At 33.3% G+C, this 25425-nt stretch overlaps 1 protein-coding gene across 2 annotated transcripts in view; it reads left to right on the top strand.

Moving 5' to 3' along the window:
• Positions 1-25077, top strand: part of LOC134853328 (uncharacterized) — a 29931-nt gene extending 4854 nt beyond the window's left edge. Inside the window, exons 1-5 of one of the 2 annotated variants that reach the window (XM_063869302.1) lie at positions 518-607; positions 1100-1160; positions 1241-1460; positions 3924-3972; positions 24836-25077. In XM_063869302.1, the coding sequence (XP_063725372.1) occupies positions 1109-1160; positions 1241-1460; positions 3924-3972; positions 24836-24979 (465 nt within the window). In that variant the 5' untranslated portion in view covers positions 518-607; positions 1100-1108 and the 3' untranslated portion in view covers positions 24980-25077. Of the gene's footprint in view, positions 1-517; positions 608-1099; positions 1161-1240; positions 1461-3923; positions 3973-24835 lie in introns of those variants that run through there. The other variant, XM_063869301.1, reaches the window with a different exon arrangement.
• The last annotated feature ends 348 nt before the right edge of the window (positions 25078-25425 follow it).

Genomic DNA, 25425 nt, shown 5'->3' with positions numbered 1-25425 from the left:
ATTTATTTTTGGTGCTTTTTGGAATTTTTAAATATCCTATTGTTAGTTTTAGACTGGTACTGGTACATTGAGACTGGTACACTGAGACTGGTACATTTGGTACCCCTGCCACTCCCAAATCTCTCCGCCACTCCTTCCCCCTTATACCCCCCCCCCCCCTATTTGGGTGTATAAACTAAAATTTTTTTCTCGAAATGTGGTGAGGGAAGACCTGGGACATGCATAAACGTCTTCCTCGCCATATTCCCCCGTAAAATCAATCCCCAAACACCCCCCCCCCCCCCCCCCCCCGCAGTAAGCCGGGTGCGTAGTGGGCGAATGAGAGTTTTTTCATGGCGATGGTAGTGAAATAACAGTTGAATAAAATGTTTAACTGCCAAATTGAAAAAACAGAGAAACTCAAATGTATGAAACCTCGTTTAAAAAATTTTAATTTGTGAAACTTAACCCGTAGCAACTTCCTTAAACAGGAAGTAGAATAACTTGCAAAATTTGCATAATCACCAATAGTTTCTCAAAAAATCCATTATAATTGATTATAATTGATTCTCGTTTATAAAATTTAAATTTGTGAAACGTAACCCGTAGCAACTGCCTTAAACAGGAAGTAGAATAACTTGCAAAATTTGCATAATCACCAATAATTTCTCAAAAAATCCATTCTAATTGTTTATAATTGATTATAATGGTTGATATTGATTAAAAACAAAGTGTTTATGATCCGTTTTAATGGATTATAATCGATTACTTCTGTACTTTATGGACACTGACTATAAAATGACTATATAATCGATTATTGTCGATGAAACTTCAGTGCGGTTATAAAATTATCTTGAGCCGAGAAGTATTTGGAAAAGTTATTTTTGCAGCTCACTCCCTTTAACAATAACTGTGGAAAATTGATTAAAGTACCTTACAAATTTGAATGATGTACGATGAAAAAAAGGCCTTAAAATTCTATACGGTTATAAGATTTGTTGGGGGATAGTTTATAGGATAGTCAAGGCTGGCATTAAATGAAGCTATAATTCGGAAGATCACTGTTTCTGATTTTTTTTCCAAGAACTTCGAAAGTTTATTGACAGTTTCATCGTTTTAGATCTCAGACATGACGAAAGGAGACCAGCAATCAAGCTCAGGACAACAACATCAAACCGAAGGTGAAATTGAAATTAGTTCACATAATTCAGCGCAACTTATTTTTCATTGGCCTTCAATTTTTCAAATTGAATGTTTTCAGAATCTGCGACAACTGACATGGAATTTGCGAACTCTGTTCCGTCTTCTGCATCTGGTAAAAGCTCATTTCGTCGAGTGTCATTGTTCCTCGTTGGCAGTCTGCTGGTCGTAACTGTCGTCGGGGCGACCGCTGGAACTTTTTTTGGAGTTGATCCCCTGGATGTTGTTGATGATGGGGAAAATGGCGAGTTGAGTGAAAATATATCTGGAAATGCAAGCGGGTTATTCGCTAAAAATGCAATTCAGAAAAAAAAGATTTTGACTTAATGAGCTAAAGTTTCGTCTAAAATTTTGTAGATAGAAAAATGATCAATTCCTTGGTATGGAGAAAAACTTTCAGATTAGGCCACCTTCAAAATCCTGCAATTTGTTCAGTTTCAAATTTTTAAATGAAATTAGCCATAAAATTATCATAGAAGCAAAGCAGGCATTGCAAGTTTTTGCCTAAACCAGTTCGGGAGAAAAAAATCGAATTTTGTTTTGATTTTTATTTTTTTTTGATATCCACGTGAATCTGCACTACAGAAAAAAAATGCGCGAGATTTTTGGATAGGAGTCAAAAGGTAGTATCAAAAATAGCGGCATTTTTGAAGCAATTAGAGACAGAAAATTGAGCTCATGATAATCTAAATACAACTGTAATTTTTCTAAAACCTAGAGCCTTCAAAAACTTTTAACGTATATAATATAAAAAATTTAACCTTACCTTGAAAATTCAGCCATGATTAGCTAATCCCGTTGGCCTAGAAAAAATTTATTGTTTTGCTTAAAAAAGTTTTCATTATGAGGCCAAACTGTTTATTTTGTGAATTGTACGCGAATTCCGCAAAAATCAGATTCGTCGCGGAATCCGCAACATTGCTAATTTTTTTTGATCTTCTCTGTTGTTTTGGGTTCCACGGACAAATAGCTAAAACACTGTATTGCTCGAAAACAGGCAACTTTGCGGAATCTGCAACAAAATATGTGGAACCCGGAATCAATTTGTGGAATCCATGAACTAATAATAATAGTAAATTCAGTAAATTGAAGCTGTCGCGGAATATGCGATTGTGAGTGGAATCCGCAAACTTTAGCGGAATTCCGCAATTTGAAAGCAGATTCACAAATTGTAAGCGGAATCCGCAAATTGTAAGCGGAACCCGCATAATTTTGCGGATTCCACTTACATTTGTCAAATCGGCAATTTCCACTTACATTTGGCAATTTGCGGAATCCGGAACAGCTATCTATATTCGCTCGTTGCGGAATCCGCAAGAAAATCCATGTGCCGACAAAAATTACGTTTCAGGTATTTGTACGCGGAATCCACTGAAACTTTTGTAAGTGGATTTAACCTGCATTTTGGAACACGTTTACAGACTTGTCTCTGGAAACCGGGAACATACAGACACAAAATTGTGCGCCTATCCAGTGCATAGTTTGGCCTCGTAGTGTTGAACATGTCGGATAGAAATCTCATTAAATATTGTTCATGTTGTGACAACTTGTGATCTCAAAAACAAAAAGTTAAGAGCTCATTTTGAGCCTTAAGAACCTGAAATATAAAAAAGTTTGAGTCACTTACATTTAAGAAACAAACTTTTCATGTAAGGCTACTTCTTTTTCTCCTTCTTCAATGAAAAATCAGAGAACACATATATTCTTGGGAACAGTTGAAAACCAATTTTAAGTGCTTGCGTAGTTCGAAACTGTTTCAAAAAAATTCTCAGACAAGGGAAAAACCGGGTTAGCTATTCAGCAACTTTAGCAAGGGCGGATTTAGGGGGGCATGATTCGACCCCCTGCTTCTCAGGGATTCGACCCCCTGCCGACTCAAAAGGTCCCCCCTTTGTTTTATTTTGATATATCCAGTTTTAGTGACGGAGCCAAAAAGTTTTCAAAGGCGCCTTTGACACCAATATATTCTAAATTTGAGGGGGGAGCGCGCGCCGAAAAAATGCAATTTTTTGGTCAAAAAGTCCTTTTTTGGCCTGTTTTTTCATATATTTGCCTGCGGTTCAGATATTTTAGCCAAAACAGGGACTTTTTAGTGCATTGGGAGAGCTCGAAACATCCTTTTGGTCTACCTAAAAAAAGATCAACAGAATTTTCGAAAATTTTTGAAAATCTCCCCTCGAGAAAATCCTAGATACACCCCTTAACTCTAGTTCAAATTTTTTGCGCGCATTGGAAATTTGTACAAAAACTGCAAAAAAAATTTCAATTAAAACTAGAGAAAAAAAAATGGTTTTTAAAGGTTTTTTGTTCTTATTTCGGGTTTTCTACCATTAATTGAGGTACTTTCAATCTACGGGCAAAAACCATCGTAATAGTCACGAACATATTTATTGTTTTTCAACCCAATTGTTTCGCTTTTTTGTTTTTTATGTCTTTAGTTGTTTTAGACTTTCTCTAGCACACATTGTGTCTATTATCATTGATCTCTTTTCGAAAAAGAACAATACAAAATTCAACAAAAAAAAGTTTATTTTTTGTCTTTTTCATCTGCTTTTTGACTTTGATTACTTCAATTCTTGTACTCAACAAAAATTGCCCTGACTATTCAATCAACTATCTGTGTTGTTAATTAAATTAGCTGAAATGAAAACTGAAAATGAAAAATTAAAATTGCGCGTTTTGTTTAAAACTTTTGCAAAAACAGTAAAAGAACTGAATTGTACGTCAAAACCTTCTGCTGACAGTTATGACAACTACACAACGACCGGCGATTATCTTTACTCCACAACTCAGGTTTCTCATCTTATTGAAATTATTCTTTACTAAAACTTCTAATTTATGCTTTTCAAAATATTCTTGTTACTTTAATTTTTGAAACCTCAGAAAAAACAGGACAAACTAAAAGTCTCTTTTATAAGCGTGTATGTAGTATAAGAGTAACCTTTGTTTATTTTTTGCAATAAAAATCGCAACAAAATTATCTCAAATAATGAATAAACTAATTGGAGTTTCATTGAGATTTCGTGAAATAATTGAGAAGGATCTTAATTCTAGTTAACGATGTTAATTCAACGATGTTAGTTCGAAAGAGTTGGCAAAAATTCATTTTCTTATTATGGTTGATCGAATTTGGCTAACATTATATAGTTGCAGGTCACGGGCTTAATTTAGTCTAAATAACAAATAGTAGTTTTAAACGCGTTAAAAAGGCGTTCACCGAGAAAGGTCGAAGAAAGAAAAACCAAACAAAAAAAACAAAATAGATACTAATTGGGTTTGAATAATTTAACTTTTTGATGCTCTTGCAGCGTCCGACCCTATTAAAAATTATCAAACAGATGATTTCAGAAAAAAAATGAAGTTTTTCGATTTTCGGTTTAATTTCGAGAAAAAGAGCGAGCGAGCCAATCAATTATACAAAAACAGATTAAAAATCGATAAACAGAAAACATATATAAAAATTTGTTTCAAATATTTGAAAAATATTTTTGAAGTTTCTCTTGGCGTTTTTAACAACATCAAAATCGTAGAAATAAATCAGATAAACCTGAAGAAAAAATACGGAAATGTTTTGACTTCTAATTCTTTTCTATTCAATTTTGAGAAACACTGTTGTCAAATTTGGGCTTTTTCCCATTTGAGTTAGGACCGAAGTGTATAACTCATAGAGTAATTTCGGATAGGGTACACCGTCTGCTCGTCACGCTATCTTATTTTCGGCCGGATAGATTCGTGCAACTTCTTAGTCTAATACCGATCCTAATCTTACTCTTATACTATCTAGTCTCAGGTTGTTTAACTAGTCTCTGCTAGGCTCAATAGATCTAGGGTATACTGGTTTATTGCGGCTGCTGAAGTCTTCTTGGAGAGTCAACTAATTTCTAAGTTAAATTCAAATCTCTCTGGTGCTGAAATTACAAGTAATTTCAGCACTTACAAATAAGTGGATTGTTAGTCAGATGGATCATGATTGGTTAATATTAAATACTTTACATTGGTAAAATATCTAATTTATCCAATCATAAAATGTAGTTTAGATCAGGTTCCACCCATCCGGGTTTTGCAGAGTTTTTTAGAATAGTCTTTCTGTAATTCAAAGGATGGATGATGGACGTTGGTGTTTGGCGAACATCATATTTCTTCTGGGTTCTCTTGTTAGAGAAGTTCCAGGTTCGATCGTTGTGTCATCTCATGACAACGACTGGGTTTTCGCAACAAACTCAAATCTGATTTCAGAATGGTTGGCTATGTCAGGTTTTTCTATTTCATTGATGAGAACTTCTTTGTGTTTTGATCTTGTCTGGGAATGGCGTGGAGATTGTGCGTGGAGGGGATGCCTGGTTACTCGGATCTGTACGTATACTTGAACATCGAGGTGGTCATTGGTCTAGTTCAATGAAGTCCTTTTCTGCGAAGTCAAGTCGTACTCTAAATCCTTTGAGTTGTGATTGTGGGCGGCATATTGATTGCGGTTGGCCATTCTTTTTCGAGTGTAGTGGGTTCATTTTGTATTTGGATGTTCGTCTTTGGTGTTGTATGCTGATCTATATATTGCATAATATAATTTACATTTTATAAAACTTTTATTAGTTTAATGTTTTTTAATTATGATTTTGGTTAGTTGTTTTCACAAAAGCTTTTTGTTTTAGTTCAGTTATTTTGAAGAGTTACTCACCCTTGAGTAGCTCTTATTAAAAATAGGAGTGTGTGTCACAAAGCGTGGATGTAGCGCGGTGGGTTAGGCCGGCTATAGAGCATGCTCAGGACGTCCTCTTCTGGTGGGTTAGGCCAGGAGTGGGAGTATGATTGCATGCGGTTTTTGTGAGAGGTCCTGTTATGTGACAACGTTTTATGTTGGGTTTGTTGTGGTTTTTCTTATGTTTTGTTGGTTGTGTCCTTTTTTCAAAAATCAAATTGTTTGTGGTATGGGTTTGTCTTTCGACTTTTTTGTGTGTTTTATTATTTCTTTCTTAGACTTTATAATAGTCTTCAAAAGAATAAATTATCCAGTTTTAAACTGGGTTAATCCGGTTTGGGTACCGTTGGTTTCCTTTTCTTAGTCATGCTGTTATGCTATGTGTTGTGGTGTTTAGTAAGCTGCATTGGTTAGTTTTGTTTAGTATATAATTCCTTTCCAACCGGGTTAAAGGAAAGTTTGAAACTTGTTATCGTGTGTTAGAATTGTTGAGTGTGAAAGCTTGAAACTGAAATTCATTATTTAAACAATTCTTCGTGGGCGAGCTGTGCAAATTTGGATAGAATTCTTGTGCGATTGAATGAAAATATCAAAAGGTTAGTACTGCATTTGTTTCTTATTAATTTACTACATAGAATTTCAATTTTACTGCTAGTTGTTGGGGAAAATTAAGTTACAAATTTTCATCATTATTAGATTTACTGCATTTGGGAAAAAATTTATAAATTAAATTATTGCATTGGTATTATTTTTATTTAATTATTTGGTGCAAAAAATTAATAGAGTTTTAAACAGTTTGAAGAAGTTTTTAATTTTTATTTTCTTTTGTGAATTTTTCAGATGGTCGTTGATTGAAGGCTAAAATTCTAAAGAAAACATGAATAAAGAATGGTTAGTTTCTAATTTTAATAACTAGTTAATAATATGTATAGTCCATACTTACCTGTTAGTCGTCGGGGAAGAAACCGTGGGGGAAGATGTCGTGGATGAGATCTGAAGTTGTTAGTAATTTAGCTAGGATGCGGATGATATTTTTAGTTTGAAGCAGTGGCCAAAGCAATTGAAGTGCTTTAATGGTGGTTAGTTCTTCAGTGCCAACTGCAAACTCATAAGGTGTGTTTTGGATTAGATTATATAATTTGTGATTGAATTTAGTGTTGTGGATGAATTCTAAAATGGGGATTTCTATAGGTTGAACAAATTCGTGTGGGAGAAGAAAGGGTCGGGATTCTTCTGCGTTGAAGGTCTTGGTGATGGGACAAAAAATATACATTTGGGTTATGGGATCATAATTTCGAAGAATACCATGAAAGTTAGTATCTTTAATGCAATATGTGAAGTTAAGAAAGAATGGTGAGGTGTATTTGGAATTGATGAATTGAAAACGGTGGTGTGGTTGTCTGGAGGGGGTGTGTAGGTCGAAGTGATTTTGGATAAAACGATAATATGTATATGTGTGAGTTTGTTTAGTGCGCAACATAATATCGTGTGAGCAGTGCAAATCTCTTTCATGTGGTGCAAGGAAATGAAAGGTTAGTGAAAATATTTGGAAGCGTTCTTTAAAACTTTCGTAAGCTTGTGTGTCTGTTAGTGCTTCTGAAATGATGTGGTCAAATTTGCGATTAAATATATTGAGTGTAAATACATATGGTGTTTTAATGAAAAATTTTTCTGTGATTTGTGGGTTAGCGAAGCGGTCGTCGTCTAAGAATTGATCTTGGTTAGTTCTGATGATGTTATGATCGTAATATTCTAGCGTATATTCGTTAGCTCGGGGTGCAGTGTATGTTTTTAGTGATTTCCGATGTAAGTAAATTGTCTAGGTGTTAGTGGTGTAGTGAGTCGATATAGCATGTCCTTATTTCGTTCTATATCGATGTGAGTGTTAGATAAAGGTAAGCAAAGGGGATTAGTAAAATGATAATATGAGGTCCAAGGAAGGGTAGGCATTAAAACGTGTTCGTTTACAAAGTTACGTGTCTCGTTAGTGTCGTGAGGGGTGTATTGTGGAAATGAGGGTAAGGTGATAGCTAAAAATTCTTTTGTATTAGTGTGATTTGGGTGATTTATATATTCACGGGCTGTTCCTGGTTTTGCTGGGAAAGGATGGTTGGGGAACTTTCTTTTAAAAGTGCGGTAAGCTCTATTAGTGCTGAGTGAAGATTCAGTAGATGTGGATGATGGTGCTAATGATTCGGTATAAATTGAAGAGGGTGTAGGGGTAGGAGGGTTGGATAAATCTATTGTGGATGAAATTTGGTTTATGGTGGGGGTATCAAGGTGGTAGGGTTGTTGTTGTAATGTAATAAAATTATCTAGTTCTTGGGAGATTTGGGGGGTATCTGGAGAATTGGATGATCGGTCTGAATGATGTGAAGAATAGGTTGGAGTGACTTGGGAAGCATAAGAGGGTGTAGAATTGGTGGGGACGGGGTTATTTGGTAGCATTGGTTGAAAAGGGGGGTGGGAAAAAATTGAGGGGTTGGTGTGAAAATTATTGGATGGAGATGGTTCAGAGTCGGCAAATTCATCGGGGGTTTCAATATTCGGGTTATTGAGTTGTGATGTGCAATATAAAACTGAGATGTGTGAATTAGTATCGGAATTCATGCCTGATGTTTCATTACTGGTTGGGAAATCGGGTGGTGGGAAAGCAAAAAGTGGTATTATTGTAATTGGAGTAGTGAGGTTGGTTGGGTGGGAATTTGAACGGTGTAGGGATCCAAATTGTCGGCTCATCGTGGGCTAAAAAAATTATTATTTTGAGACTGAAAAGCGGTGGTATGGGGTTGTTCTATAATTTGTTCATAAGTATTTTCATCTTGTGAGTGGCGTGTGATTATATGTTGGATGGGACTTTGTGATATGGTTGGTCTAAAATTTGGATTATGTGTTATTGCCAAGTTTCGAAAATTACGTGGGACTAGGGATAATGGATGGTTATGTGGTAGGGGTGGTAACTGTGGTGCTGTTGGCGTTGTGTCTACATTGTTATGTTCTTCGTCGTATGTGTTCTGTCTTGTTACTATTTTTGTGTTGTATTCTTTTATTTGTGCATCTAAAAGAATTTTGTTTATTGATGTAGAAAAAATTCCAAAAAATCCTGCAAATAGTATGCGTGCTACACTTGCTTGTCTATTGACTTGTGTGTGTATAGCACATGTGTTATAGATTCCTTTTAAGAGTGAAAAAAGAAATCCAATAAAGTTAAACATTGCGTATAAAATAGTCAGTTTTTCTAAGATGTAGTAGGGCCATCCTAGAAAATCAAGAATTTCATTCTTGAGTGTAACAAAGCTAAAAATATTGATAGGTGATATATCTTGGGGACGGTATTTTTCACCGTTTAGATATATATAATCTTTAATGTCTTTAAAATATCCGCTATAGTCTTGCGTATAGATGTCTGCAAATCCTGCGGTTTCGGCAAGTTTGCGTAAGTTTTGGTCAATTGATTGTCTTTGTATTGTGTCCATTTGTGTTAATAATTCTTGGAATTGTTGTGTTCTAATGTGATGTTGAATATCTGATTTTGAGTATATTCCTATTGATTGTAAGTCTATATTTGGGTTTCGAGCGATAGCGCGAATGCTTTCTGGTGAAAATTTTTTGAGTGATTGCATTAATGTGGGATATGGGGTGAGAAGGTAATATTTATCTTCATCAGGGTTTAGTTGTACTACATTGTGGCTATTTTCTGATCCACATGGGTCTGCGGTATCCCAGAAATAGGTTCTTCTTGAAAGTGTGTCAACGAAATGTACTTTGTTCTTATAAAAGATAGGGATTCTTTTATAGCATCGTTTGTCTTCAAAAACGTATAATGGTGATACTTTTTTGGTACAAGTATAAAACCATAAAATGTTTCCTTCATAGTCTAAAACATTTGATCTATTTCCTGATAGTAAATATCCTGCGTAGGGTATTTTTAATACTGCTAGTGCAAGTGATTGTAATATTTGTGTTCTTTCTAATTCGCATAGTTGGTGTAGTGTTTCTAATTCAGAGAGTGACATTTCTTGAAAAATTCGGCTAATCGTGTAGTCTAGTTTCATATCTAAGTGAATATCATAGTGGATATTACCGAAATATGTACTATTCATTAGTGATAGTTCTTGTAAACGTGTGCTTTGATCGTCTTGGGGCTTTAAATGTCCACCAGGTTGACCTGTATTTTTTTGAAAATGAACTGGTATGTATGATGTTCCTTCATTTGGAGGATGACTTGTGGCGTATGGGTCGACTTTTGTTTTTCCAGTGATCATGTCGAATCCTTTTTCGTATTCAACTAGTATTTCGGAGTATTGTGTTTTGTGAAGTGGGTTTCTGTATTTACATGCAAGTTCTGTTTCTTGATATATTTGAAAACGTGTTAATTTATTTTCTATATTATGAATGTTTCTAAAATTAGAACTTATTTTTCGTAATGGATTTACTTGTTCATATGGAATTGATTGTATAAAAAATATTTTTCGTGAAATTTTATCATACGAGCGTGTATTTTTGCTACTTGAAATGTTGTACATGTGTTTTCGGGGAACCAAACAATTGTTGCTTGTGTTCTTGTTGTAGGGTCACAATAGCCTTGGTCGTTTTTACAAGGTAATCTAATTCCTTGATAGATCATTGTGTTGTCTGATAAATCTCGTGTGAGTTGAATTTTTTCGAGTTGTATTTTCCAATCGAAAAACATTATTTCTTGGTATCCTTTATTTTTTGTGTCTGCTTTGCAGTTTGATGGGTTATTTATACCAATGTGTGGTATCCAGTGTTTATCGTGCATGTCATAGGTTAATCGTCCGTGTGCGCCGTTATATGGGTACTTTTCATCTAATTTTATATGTCCTTGATATCTTTCAAGTTCTGCTTGATGTACAGAATCTGAAAAAACTTGGAAATATATTAACTTTCTATCTGTGTTTTTATTTTCTGTGATGTTTAGTCGGAGTAACTCGTTTTTACAATCTTCGGGTAGAATGATTCATGGTCAAGTCGGTTTTTATTTCCGTTTGAGACTTGTGAACAATGTACTTTCTTTTCAGAAAATGTTGCTGTGAATTTATATCCTATAACTGTAGTTGCTCGGGCTTTTGAATAGAGTGTCGCTATTACATTTGTTGTTTCTATGGCTTGTGGTTCTGTTTCGCATTGTGATACTTGATTTATTGCATATTTGTGTAGTGTTTTTTGTTCGTTTTCTTCACAATCGTAATGTGTTACTAATAAACTTGTGGTCCTGTGCGGGGGGAAGGGTTTATGTTTTGATTTGAGGTTATTGGAAAAAGGAGTTGGAAAAAAATTAAAATTTTTAGAATATACATGTGTATGACAATCCTGAGTATGGGTTATAAAATGTGATGTAACCAATTGTCTTTTTGGTATATCTGTCGTATTTGTATATTACTTCAGTTGTTATAAATGGTGGTGGTAGGGATTGAGCTGTTATATTTGGTGGATTTAATGGATAGGGATGTTGAGTAATGCTGTTTAATTTAACCGTGATTTCAAATTTTAATTGTAGACTATTCTGTTGGAGTATTTGGATGTTATGAGCACGAATGTCTTCGTGAATGTCTTGTCTATATTGTAGTCTATTTAGTGCCCAATTGTGGAGTCGGTTACTTTCTAGGTGTTGTCCAAATAATGGTGGAGGTGCTGTGAATGTATTCCAGTCTAGTCTTAAAGGAATATTTGTTGATGATTGTTCTCGATATCTAGCGTCGAGGTTATTTGGGAAATTTAAGTTAAAAGGTGGTGGTGAAATCTGGCTTATTGATGGTGTTGATGGTAGTGATAATGTTTCTGGTAGTGATGAGGATGTTGTTGTATCCGTAGAAATATCTATTGGATCATTGACTAAATTTAGTTCACCTTGTGTAAATGAATGTGTTGTCCAATATGGTAGTCGTGATGCCTGGTTCGGGGGGTTAAAGGGATTTTCACGTATTTGTTCAGATGTTGGTGTCGAACCTAAGTAATCTGATGGTAGACTTGAGGTGCTACGTTGTGAAAGAAGCGTAGGGGTTTCTGGTAATATACCAATGGGGTTTTCTGGAGTGTTTTGTGATGGGGATTGAGGTATATCAAAATGATCTCGGGGAGTTTGAAAATTTCTGTTTCGTCGAGGATGTATAATTTGTCTATTTATTTCGACTGTATTTTGGTTTTGACTAGGATTTCTTATTCTACTTAATTCTTGTGGTAGTGTTGGGTATAAGTTATATGTTGGTTCGCTTAGAGGTGCTTGTCGTTGAACTGGTTCTAGTGGTTCTGATAAGCGAGCGTGTCGTTCTTCAAAGGTATATGGGTTATCTTGAAAGGAAATTCGTGTAGATGTTTGAGGATTTTGGGTAGTTAAAGGTGTTGTTGGGTTATCTTGGGATGATGTCGGTGAAGACTGACTACGTGACTGTTGGGTAGCAATTTTTGATAGCTTTTTTGGTCTATTCTTTTAGTGAAAAAGTTTATGTTTATTATAGTATTCTTCTAAAAAAAGAATTAGGAGAATTGTTGCTAGGGCGAATGTGATGATTGCTTTTTTGATACATTTGCATATTGTCAAGATGAGGGATGAGAGAAATGTTATAAAAATTACAAATAGTAAGAAAATATCGGTTCTACTAAAAATGGTTCGTATCATTTAGATAAGTTTTTGTGAATCGTACCTGTGGATATAGTCAATAGCTTTTGAAAGTTGGAGGTATAGTTCAAATAGGGAATAGAAAATTAAAAAAATAATGCAAAAAATGATTAAGATTAATACAAAAGATTCAAAGATATCAAAAAGAAATATTATAAAAGTTTTAAGTATCGTAAAAAATTGTTTGAGGTTTGTGATAATTATAGTGACTGATTGAGAGAAGAGCATTTACGAAATGACTTCTTGATCGAATATTTTTTGTTGTTTGGGGCAATTTTCAACTGTGGTCGGATTATTTATTGGTTTTTTGACAAGTGGGTTGAGTTTTGTGAAAAATTGTTGGGGGCAATTTTTATGGTGATCGGGAGGTCTTCTTTGTCTTTATTTTCGTTTGTCAAATGATCTGGGGTATTTTTGAGATTTTTACACTTTAGGCTAATTAAAATGGTCGTTCTTTTACTTTAGGCTAATTTAACATATTTGTTTGGGGGATATTTGAGGTCTGGGTTGGGGAAATATTGTTGATCTTTGGTTTATTAGATAAGGGAGGGTTATGATATTATGGTGATATTTATTTTAGTTGTCAAGTTGGAGTGGTTTGCTTATTTTTGACCTGGAGGTCGTAAAGTTATAGTTATAGATATGCCCGGAGTTTAATATTTTTCGTCTAGTTGGTTTGTGTTAGAGTTATAGAAGGTGACGGATTGGATGAATCCTATTGGCTAATTTTGAACTAGAATCGCTGCGTGTTTGTCAGCATGTTATTTTGAAAAATGAAAGTGTAAAATGTTTCAGAGGTGCAAAGATTATTAAATGTAGAATTAAAGTTGTTTTTGAAATTCAACTTTCTTTAATATTTTAGATTGTGGGATGAATAACTTATAATTTTTACGTGGTTGATTTCTAAGTCGTGAAGACTCTCTATGTTTGATTTGTCGATTTGTTCTTGGGGTATTATTTGTTCTGTCATTTTTCTATTTTTTCTTTCTTTTTGAGATGTATTTTGATCTAGATTTTTTGTATTGTTTTTTTTTTTGGTGGTTGATTTTGTTATTTGGTTTTCGAGGTGAAAATCTTTTTGTTCCTTTGTTGTATTTTCCGTATGTGGGTCATTTTGAATAACTTGTAAACCTGTAAAAGAATATAATTGAGTTAGTTCGCGGAGTGCGTATTCTTTTGGATAATAAGGTAATAGGTTATTTCGGTGTTGAACGATTTCTTTTTTGTCTGAGTCGGTGATTTTATATGTGACATCAGTGGGTTTTGCAATTATTTGGTATGGTCCTTTACGAAGGGGTTGTAATTTTTTTGAAATTCCTTTTTGAGTATTAAAATTGGGTATTAAAACAAATGTTCCAATTTTTAAATCGGAGGCTGGTGTAAAGCGTGAATTTATTTGTTCATTAATGTTTTGCCTCTGTAACAACTTTTTTGTTACTTTTTGGTAAATTTCATTGTGTTTTTTATCTCTGTTTAAAATCCATTCGGTGTGTGTACCGGAGGCTAATTTAAGAATTTGTGGGTGATGAAAATGATCTTCATCGTGTGTATGTAAAGGTAGGTTATAACAGATTGAGTCTTTATTTGGTTGACAATAACATTGTGCGTTTTTATGAGAGTTTGCTGTAAACATTATTGGTTTGCGTGGCTTTTGGTTAAAAACCATTTCATATGGTGACATTCCTAGAGTTGTCGTAATTTGTGAATTATATGCTAAGGGAAATAATTTTACATCTGCTGACCATTCAGTGTATCTTGTATCATTTCCATTGATGATACATCTGAGATATTCTTGTAATGAACGGTTCATACCTTCGACTAAGCCGTTTGTCCAAGGTGCGTGAGATGTACGTGGTTTGTGTTTGATGTTATATAGATGACATAGTGTGATGATTTCATTATTTATGAATTCTGTACCGTTGTCTGTAACTAAAATTTCTGGTAGTCCGAATTTGGCTATCCAGTGTTCATAAAGCGTTGTGTAAGCGTAATAAGCGTTACAATGTGGTACTGGGTTAAGTGCTACATAATGTGTAAATGCGTCAACAATTACCATAATGTAGGAGTTTCCTTCGGATGAGGGTGAAATTGGTCCTTTTGTATCAAAGGAGATACGGTGGTTAAAGTACAAACTTTGTCCTTTAAAGTCTTGTTTTTGTGATATTTGTTTTTGATTTGGATAAGGTTTATTTAGTTGACATACTATACAATCATTGCATAGTACTTTTATCCAAATTGGTGCATTTGGGAAATAAAAGTTTTGTATGAAATTTGAATATGTTTTCTCTGATCCAGAGTGTCCTTTAATATTTTGTGTATGTGAAATATTAAAAGCTATGAGAATCATACTTAGAGGGAGACAGGGAACTGTAGATTCATTTAATTTGTATTCTAGAAGGTCTGTGTTTTCGTTAATTGTTGTATTATTGAATTTTCGAAAATATCGGAGGAGTGTTTTATTTCCTTAAATAGTTGTGTCTGCCTTGACGGGTTTAGTTTTATATTTGTGCCATGACTTTAGTTGTCTAATTACTGGGTCAAGATTTTGGTATTGTTTCAATGTTGAAATTGTAATTGTTTTTGTTGGGGGGAGAAAAATGTTTTCTATTTCTAATTTAGATAAAGGAATTGTATCAAGTGGGTCATGAAGGTCAAATATTTGATTTATTGTGTATTTTGAATCGTTTGTTTGTGGTCCTGATAAATTTATTTTATCAGTTAGGTTTTCTTTTTCAATTAGTGGAAAAAGGTCTTTTTTATGCGAGTGTTGTTTTACTCTTTTTTGTTGGGTGTTATTTTTTATCCATTGTGAATATGGGATTGGTTTAAAAGTTGATGTTCCAAGTAGGTCAACTTCATAGTGATTATTTTGACAATCTAAATAAAGTGGAAAGTGTTGTAGATTGTTTATCTGTGATTGTTCAACGTCAGTTTTTACTGCATATTTGCATTCTAGTCGGGGTGATGTTTCGTTTTTTGCAAGGTAGAATTTTATATTTTTGGGTATTTCAACTGTGGTTTTACGTGTAAGTAATTCCGGTGGCGTATTTCGACTTAATGTGTCTGGTAATGCAAGATTCTTTCCTGCTGTCCAAACTATATGTAAGTTTGGGAATTTCATTAGAATTAGTTGAAATCTATAAACTCGGTGATTTGGATTAGATTTTTGTGTAAAGAGAAAAATGATTGGTTTGTGATCTGTGAATAGAACTGTTGGATGTTTTGATCCAAGTATTAGAAATTCATATTCTGTAAGTGTATAGATTATGGCTGTACATTCTCTCATTAGGGTTGAGAGTCTTAGCTCTGCTTGAGTGAATAATCGAGAGTTTGCTGATATAAGGTTCATTTTGTTTGTACCATTATGTGATTGTAATAATGCTGCGCCGATGCCAAAGTTCGAAGCATCGCACATTGCATAAAATGGTTGATTTGAATCTGGAATTGTGTTTGAAATTTGTTCAGTTAGAAGTTTTTTAATTTCTTCAAATCGTGCTTGATGTTCTGTGTTCCATTCAAAATTATTTTGTTGTCTAAGTATATTATAAAATGGTCTTAGGTATAATTGCATTTTATAGACATATTTACTTAAAAAATTCGACATTTCAAGGAATTCTTGGATTTTCTTTTTGTTTGTTGGTGGTTGGAGTTTTTGAATAGCATCAATGCGTGATTTTAATGGGGTGATTGTTTTTCTTTCTATATTATGTCCTAAGAATATTACTCTTGTCAAAAAGAAGTGTGATTTATCGGGGGCGGCCTTCAGATTTTCGTTCTGAAGTATTTGGTGATATTGTTCTAAAACATTGAACATTTCTTCTTTAGTCTGTGATTGCATAAAAACATCGTCTAAATAGGTGATTGCGTTTTTCTTGAGTATTAGTGGTCGAAAAATTTTGCTCATAAAAGCTGAAAATGCTGCTGGTCCTATGGATATTCCATAGAATAAGCGGTTGAATTCATACTGTTGGTTTCCAATAACAAATTGTGTTAAACGTCGCGATTGTTCATCTAATGGCATTTGATTGTATGCACTATTCATATCTGCGGTTGTAAAGTATTTTCCGTTTATTTTTGTTAAAATAACTTGTATTGGTTCAATAGACCAATTACACTTTGATTCATCTATGAGTGAGTTGAGGTATCTAGCGTCGAGAACGATTTTTAATGATTCTCCTTTGGCTTGAATGATAACAGGGTTGATAAATGTGTTACCTTTTGGTTGTTCTTCTTTATTTACTGGTGAGATTATATTGTATTGTTCTAAAATATCAAGTAATCTGTTCACTTTATCGTGTAAATGAACTGGTACTTTACTTGCTCTTTGTTTTTTGAAAACTGCGTCTGGTTTTAATGGGAGATGTAGTGATGAGCTGATTTTGCCAACATCAAATTTGGATGTTGCATAGACTGATGAATATTTAATTAGCTGTTTGGCTAATTTTTCAAATTCGTCTTGTGTTATTTGTGAATGTTGGAAATTAAACATTGTTAAAAATTTCTGTTGATTCTCTGTGTAGTTATTTATGTTGAATGTCGGTTTGAAATATGGGGTTTTTGTGAAATAATCCGTATTTCTTTTTTCGTTACTTTTTATATCATTTATGGATAATTCTTCATTAAGAATTGTGGATTGACAAATATCTAATAATTGGAGTATATTATTTACGCGATATGCTTTTTCGAATATTGGTGATATTGTAGCGTTGGTTTCGCAATAGCCTAAAAGTCCTAAAGGTAGTGTTACTTGATAGGGTGTATTGTTGTATACATGTAGAGAAATAATATCTGAATTCGAGTTTTTCAAATATTTTATGGATGAAATTGTGATTTTGAAAAACTTATGGATAGGTTTGAATTAAAAATCTGACATATAGAGTTGTTGTTTGTTTTGTTTTTTATCATATTGATGAACTTGTTTTATTGAAAAATTATATATGTTTCCTGATAGTGGTTTCAGGTGTTTTCTTTGTTGGTTATATATTGGATAAAATTTTGAAAAGAGTGGTGGTTGTTTGTTTAATCTTTGAAAAAATGTTAGGGATGTGTCTTTTGCTTTTGTGTATTTATCTTTGATTAGTATTTTACTGTTTAATATGTTGATTGTTGGTATATATTTAGAGATAAATGGTATTCCAATGATATTGTGTTTAATATCAGTGATATGGAAAATTTGTTTAAATGGTTTAGTTAAAATTTTATTTTGCTCCATTGTTCTTGTGGGGAGAAGAAATAATTGAATTTTTCCATAGTTTACCAATGTTGATCCTTGTGCTGTTGCTAGTTTACTGGAGGTTTCAAGAGGTGTTAGCTTTGGGTGTAAGGTTTTTATTTCATTCCATGTGGGAATGTTTATTATATTTGATTCTGCTCCTGAATCAATTAGAAAATCAATTTCAAGATCTGGTGGTTGAAATTCTTTGCTTCTTGGACTTTCTAAAAGAAATGGTATTGTCCAAATTTTTTCTTTGGGTTGTTCTTTTTGTATGTTTTGATAGATGTGATTTGTATTCAAGCATTTTGTTTTGTCATTCTCATTGGGTTGATTTGTAGTGTTAATTTCATTAGTTTTTTGCGTCGTCGGTGTGGAATGGATGGGTTCAATATAATAATTGTGAAGGATTTCTGATTGATTTTCATATATGTGTGATGAAAATAGTTGTTCATATATAATAGGTTCATAGTCATTTTCGACTGCTATCATATTGATGGAGATAGTGTTTTCTGTTTCACTTTCTGAGTCTGATGATTCACAGTTTATTTGATTGAGTTGTAACATATCATTTACTCTGTCGTCAATACCTGGAGGGTCTGATGTTGTTTCTGGATTTGATTGTACTTGATTTATATTCCTTTGATGTTTAGGTGTACTACTTCTATGGCGATTATTAGAATTATTATAATGGTTATTATTCCTGTGTGGTGATTGGGAATAATTTCTATAACGATTATTATAACTTGAATGTCGATTTTGTGAATTATTTCGTGATCTGTTTTGGTAATTATTGTTTGGTCTGTTATAGTTCGATCTATTATATGAGTTATTCCTTGATCGATTGTTCGGGTAATTCTGGTTTCGGTTGTTTGAATAACTTCTATTCCGATTATTGGAGTAGTTTCTATTCCTATTGTATGATGAATTTCGTGATTGACTGTTTGGATAGTAATTATTTCTTGATTGGGAATTAGATCTAGAAACAAATTGTGTTGTATTTGAATTTGATCTGGAGTAGTTATTTCGACTATTTGGTCTATTGTAGTGATTTTGTGATGAATTTTGCGTATTTCTTCGTTCTGGTGATCTTCCTCTATAACTTGAGTTATATGGTGATTGATTTCTTGTATAATTTGTATTGTTCGGGAGTGGTTTTCCTGAACTGTTGTTGCTGTACACAGTTTTGTTCGGTAGATTTTGATCTTTTTTCATGTATTGATAGAATGATTTATTTGGTTCTTTATATTTTTGAGGTTTATTTTGATTGTCTTGCTGTTTTTGTCTACATTCAGAAATACTATGTCCGTATCGTCGGCAATAATTACACCATTTTTTGAAAGATGGTTTGCCTTTAAAGTTTGGGTGTTTTTCGTAAATATTGAGTATTTCAGTGATTTTTTCAACGAGGTCTGTATCTGATTCCTGTATATTGTTGATACTTGTGGTATTTGTTTCGATTCGGTTAACATATTGTAATTTCAGATTTTCTGTTTCTTCGAGTTTCATTGTGATTTCTGCTTGTTCTAGTTTGTCTACTAGTTTTCGAAAATCTAAATCGGGTTCTCGAATTGAAGAAGGATGGGATGCTCTCTTTTTTATTGCTATTTTTCTTAATTGCGGTGTTAAGGTCATCATTAAGATTTCTGTCATCTTTGTGTTTTTATAGTCGTGTGTATTTAATGAATATGCTTTTCGAACTAGTGTTTCGATGCGTACTGCTAATTGCTTGATGGTTTCATTTGGTAATCTGCGAATTTCATTACATAAAACTCTTTGTTGTTGTTTGTTTCTTTCGGGGTCAAACATTTTTGAAAATTCTTGTGTAAACCTTTTCCAATTTGATTTTATTTCTATAGGCAATACTGAAAACCATTTTTGGGCTGCGCCGTCTAAAGTTGTTTGTATCAACGCTGTGCGTCGATGTATCCAGTTTTGATGTAGTGGCGTATTAATTGGTTCAGGTCCTATATTTAAAATCAAATTTGCTGTTACTGCATTTAAATAGTCTTCTACAGAATGTTCAGGGTCTGTTCCTGTGAATACCATTAAAGCTTTATTTGATGTTATTGATGATCCACCCATAAGGTATGGATTCATTGTCATTTGTAATGATTCTGCTGCATTTGGCATTTGAGAAAAAGTTGATTTCTTGTTATTTCGTGTTGTTGAAGATAATATGGGAGTGGTATTTCATTTTGCATTTGTGTCGGTTGATACGAGTGTGTGATCATTGGGTTTTGTTGCTGAATTGGTTGAAAATATTGTGTATTAATTGGGTTTTGTTGTTGAATTGGTTGTTGATTTTGTGTATCTATCGGTTGTGGAGAAAAAATTCTATGATTTGTATGTGGTTTCTGTACTCCTTTTCCACGATATTCTTGATTATATGGTGCAAATATATATCTGGTTGTAAAAAATCATCATCTGAGGATAAGTAATCCATTTGATAAGATGTTTGTTTCTTATTTTTATTTTGTTGAAAAAATGGATAGTTTTCACTACGATCCTGTGAAGGATGTAAATTTGTTTGAAAGTTTACTGAATTAGTTTGTGCCATTGGGTTATCCCATTTTCGAGATCTTGTATAATTATTAAAATTTTTTTGTGGGGGATAATTTGTTTTTGATGGATGTGTGTAATTATAATTATGTTCTGCGAAATTGTTTCTAGTGAACGTTTTACGTGTTTTTGACGGTATTGTCATGGGTCTGTAAGTTTGATAATCCATGTGTGAATATTTTGGGGCAACCGAAGGTTTAACGGTTGATTGTAAGGTTACTTGTGTTTGTGAAGGGTTTGTATTTCTTGGTGTTGTTAAATTTGGACGTATTGGTGAAATACTTTGTTGTTTAGTTGTTGTGTGTACGATTTCTTCATTTATGAAGTGTGATGGTGTCTGGATATCTTGTTGAGTGAGATTTCTAGTTCCATTGAGGTTTTCATTGTGTATGACTGTGGAGTTTAAACTATTATTTTGCATATCAGGTAAAAATGTATTATAGTTTAATGGTGTTGCATCAATGGTTAATGGTATTACTCTTACATAATCTCTTACATAAGATATTGTACTTATTGCTTGACTTGAGATTGATTGTGGGAAGTTTATGAATGCGGGATGAGACCATTCGGGGTCCCAAACATAGTCTGACTGTTCTGTGATGGCAGTATCATCGTTTGAGTTTTGAGGTCTAAAATTTTTTCTTGCTTGTGAAATTGAATCAATATTATGTGTGAAATAATCTATTATGAACCATGCCAAAATTTTTTTAAGTCGTGTTTTGTATGTTGTGAAACTTCATCTTTCGTGAAATTTTCTTTAATTATATTTAGAAAACTAGAGAGTAGTGTGATTTCATGTCGTACTCTTATATGTTTAGATGTTTCTGTCGGTGAAACATTTGTGATTGGGATTTCGTTTTCTAATATCGAGATATAACTATATATTATTGCAAAAACTTCATTGGTGAATATGGAGTTTGCTCTTTGTGAGTTATGATATTGTATGCTTTTTATATATTCTGAGAATACTTTCGAGAATTCTAAATCAAGGTCGTCTGTTTGAATTACATATTTGTTGTGATTCTGGTTTGGTGAGTTGAATTCTATGGAGTAGATTCCGTATTGTTGTGTTAAGTTACATATATCTTTCAAATAGTGATCGATAATTTGTCTTTTGATTTTTACATCTGGGAACTCTGTTTTACATGGACTGATTCCGGGTTCAAAAAAATTTAAGAGTAAATTTTTGCAAAATATATGCTGTCCTCTATCAGTGGTTGATTCTACGATAAAGGGGAAGATATCATCATCATCTGGACTTTCTTCACCTGGGGTGTGTGTTGAGCTCATTTTTTCGTTTGATGACTGTTAATATGTAATTATCAATGTGTCTAATTGGTTGATTCCAATTGTATAAATGTACTGGTTTGTGTTTATATTGCTTTTTTATTCTTCTTTTTCCTCTTTTTGATGAATTTGAAGTTGTTTCTGAGTCGGAAAAATATAATTGATCGTGAATGGGGCAATTTTTATCTATAGATTCTTTTAATTTATAAAGTTCGTCTAAACTGCTGGTTTCTGATTCTGAAAATAAGTTGCGGTTTTTGGAAAATCTTTTTCGTGTAATTTGTCTTTGTTTGGTTATTATTTTTCTTTTTAGTGTTTGTCGTTTTGTTCTGATATATCCAACTGTTTGTGTATGAGGTGTGATTACAAGATCGTATTTACTGTTGTCTATTTCACAATTGTGTAAAACGATTGTTTGTTTATTTCCTAGGTTTTTAAATGACATAAGGTTTAGGATGACGGATGCAAAAGGTTGTTAAATGATTTCTATTACTTAGACTGTTAGTCCTTACGATTTTTTGGTTAGCCTAACCTGGGTCTATTTGTTCAGGGTTGGGGAGAGAAGTATATCGATTCCGAAGAATGATTTTATACTTTCTCGTGGCTAGTATAAGCTAAGGTGTTAACTTACTTAATCTTACTTAAGGGTAGTGATTGTGTTCAGGGTTGGAGAATAGTAAATCGATCCACAAGGTTCAGGTATAATTAGAACGCGAGTAGTTCGTTAGATACTATTTTGAACTTACTAAGTCTAAGATTTATCCTGGGTCTGGTAAGAGGGGGGATCAAGTGAAGGATGAATAACCGAAGTTCTTCACTGTTTATCCTAATTTGAATGATTAGTTTTGTTCAAAAATTTCTGTTAGTCCTGGGTTTTTAGAAAGGGTTGGATAGTGAATCGACGTTTGAGGTCGTTAGACACTAGCTAAGTGGGTGAAGGAGAACAAAATTGTTCTTTTTGATCCAAGGAGAGGCCTTGATGATCAAGGTTTAAATTTAATTAAATAGAAAATGATTTAAGATCCAAGGATAAGCCTTGATGATCTGATTTTAAATTTGAGTGAATTTAAGTTTAAAATGATTTAAATTTGTGTAGAGAAAAGATTTAGTGTTTTTATGATATTAGTGAGCTTATGAATGCTGTTATGTTTAGGTGATGAAGCTGGAACAACAGGATGATTTATAATTACTAACCATTTATTGTCATGCTACTAATTTTTATTTTGATTTTTCAATAAATATTTTTCAAACATGTTTTGTATATTACTGCAGAATTTAGGAAAACGATCTGAGATCTTTTTATCAATCGTTATTGTATATTAATAATTTTGTTTAGCGCCTGAAATGATTTTGAAGATTGACTTCAAGATTTTATGTTTGCAAATGAAAATCTAAATTCATTGCTAGTAGTATTCTAAATACAAAAGTTTGTGTTGGCTTTTGCCGAACTATCATATAACTATATGGTAAGTTTCTACTTTGTCGTATGTCGTCTCTGGTTCGAGGTCTTCTTGCAATTCCGGGTAGTTCTCTTATCGTTCGGAATATTTGCTTTGATCTCTTGAGTCGTAGAGACATTTCAATTAAATTATCGTCGTGTAACATTTTAAAAATGTTTTGTCTAAATTCTAATCTATTTTTGGTTAATTCTAAGCTATTAAGGTCTTGTTCGAGACTTATGGTCGCACCAGATGAGTTAGGACCGAAGTGTATAACTCATAGAGTAATTTCGGATAGGGTACACCGTCTGCTCGTCACGCTATCTTATTTTCGGCCGGATATATTCGTGCAACTTCTTAGTCTAATACCGATCCTAATCTTACTCTTATACTATCTAGTCTCAGGTTGTTTAACTAGTCTCTGCTAGGCTCAATAGATCTAGGGTATACTGGTTTATTGCGGCTGCTGAAGTCTTCTTGGAGAGTCAACTAATTTCTAAGTTAAATTCAAATCTCTCTGGTGCTGAAATTACAAGTAATTTCAGCACTTACAAATAAGTGGATTGTTAGTCAGATGGATCATGATTGGTTAATATTAAATACTTTACATTGGTAAAATATCTAATTTATCCAATCATAAAATGTAGTTTAGATCAGGTTCCACATTTCCTCATTTTGGTTTTTCCGAATTTCAGCTTGAGAAAGCCTTTTCAATTTTTTTTATTTTCATAACTGTAGAACTTCATAAAGGAGTGAGAAACTGGAAAAAAAGCCCAAATATATGCAGATTTCAAACTCAGTATCATTTTTATTTATATGCATAGATCCGCTCAAAAAAATCATAATTTGTAAGAAAATTGTTTTTTTTTTTAGTGGTCGGAACTTTCGGTGGTACTTGCACAACAGCCGGCTACGCTTCTTCTAAATGCAGCTATTTTTTCTATGTCTGCTTTTAAGCGACTCTATCACTATTTCAGCTTTGATTTCACACAGCTGAAACTTCTCTGCCTAAGTTTTAGTTTTTTTACCTATGCAATGTCATTTTTCATCTTTTCTCAGCTTACAGCAATGCAACACGAGTATCGATGAAAAAAAAAGAAATTTCGATGATACTCTTTACGAGTATCGCTGAAAAAAAAAGAAAAAAAAAGAGTATCTTGTAAATAATCAAATGAGGAAAAAGTTTTAAAAATAAAAACAATTAAGGCTAAAAACTTCAGCCAGAGTCAGAGTTGAAATCTTGCTAGATTCGCACATTAGCAACAAATTAGCCGCATTTAGAACGAGCAGAGAGCTCAGCAATATCCACAAAAAATTCAGACCACAAAGATAAAAACATCACATCACATTTTAAAAATCTGATCTCTGTATAATTGACCTGCTCGCTTGCTCTATTTTCTAGAAATTGAACCAAAGATCCAAAGATTTCCGTTTTCCTTAATTGTCAAATTCTTTTCTGGATGTTTTATTAGGATGCTGTTTTATTATGAGTAACGACTGCAAGACTTTAAAATGATATTTCATTCGATGCTTCTGAAGCTTATCCGGTGCAGGCGTTTTCTAATGCATTTAAAACACTTTTAATTAACAAGAGTAAGCCCATTATCTGTAACCATATCTTGTTAGCTAATTACGAACAGCCATAAAGCAGATAACTATTTATTGCCTTTTTTCACTTAACTTTTTAGCCCAGCGTCATTCTTCTCATAAACTCTTAAGTAAAAAACCTAAAGATGATTTCGTAATATCTTTTCAATATTGATAAATATTGATGAGATCAGATTGAATTTAGATTTACGCAAAACCAATTTATTATTTAGGTGAACCTAACCGAGTCAACGGCAGCTCCGAATTCGTCCGCTGCAGCTGCGACACCAACCGGGACTCAACCGGGTTCTACTGATGTCGAAGAGACTGTGGCCGACCTTGGTTATGTTCACTCAACTCCTGCTTTAGTTTTTTAATAGACTCACACGAATCTATGATCTCTCGAAGTTTGAATTATGTGTTGAAATGTATTTAACCCGAAGAAAACCACTTCAAATTTGTTTCAATCCCTCAATCTAAGACGCATAATTCAAAACCTGTTAAAACAAAAGCATTCCATATTAAGTTCCGTTATCGATAAAATTTTTGGTATCAAGAAAAAACAAAAGAGCGATCTTAAAAAAGAATTGTTGACTGCTGTGCAAATAGCACAAAATTTTCCGGCTCACATTTCTTAAGAAAATACAAAAAAGTTTTTTTCTGTTTTTTTTTTCAATTAGTGTCGTGGTTTTTTTGTTTGAGGTGTTACAAAAAAAAATTAAATTAGTGAATTCGGCGTACTTATAAATGGGGGAAAAATTTGAGGGAAAATTGTAGTCATCCTTATGATAAAATTGTTGTCTGGTTTTTTGTTTGTGATATT

This window comes from Symsagittifera roscoffensis, chromosome 8, assembly GCF_963678635.1.
Source record: "Symsagittifera roscoffensis chromosome 8, txSymRosc1.1, whole genome shotgun sequence".
Taxonomy (NCBI): Eukaryota; Metazoa; Xenacoelomorpha; order Acoela; family Convolutidae; genus Symsagittifera; species Symsagittifera roscoffensis.
This window is presented reverse-complemented; position numbering and strand designations above follow the sequence as displayed.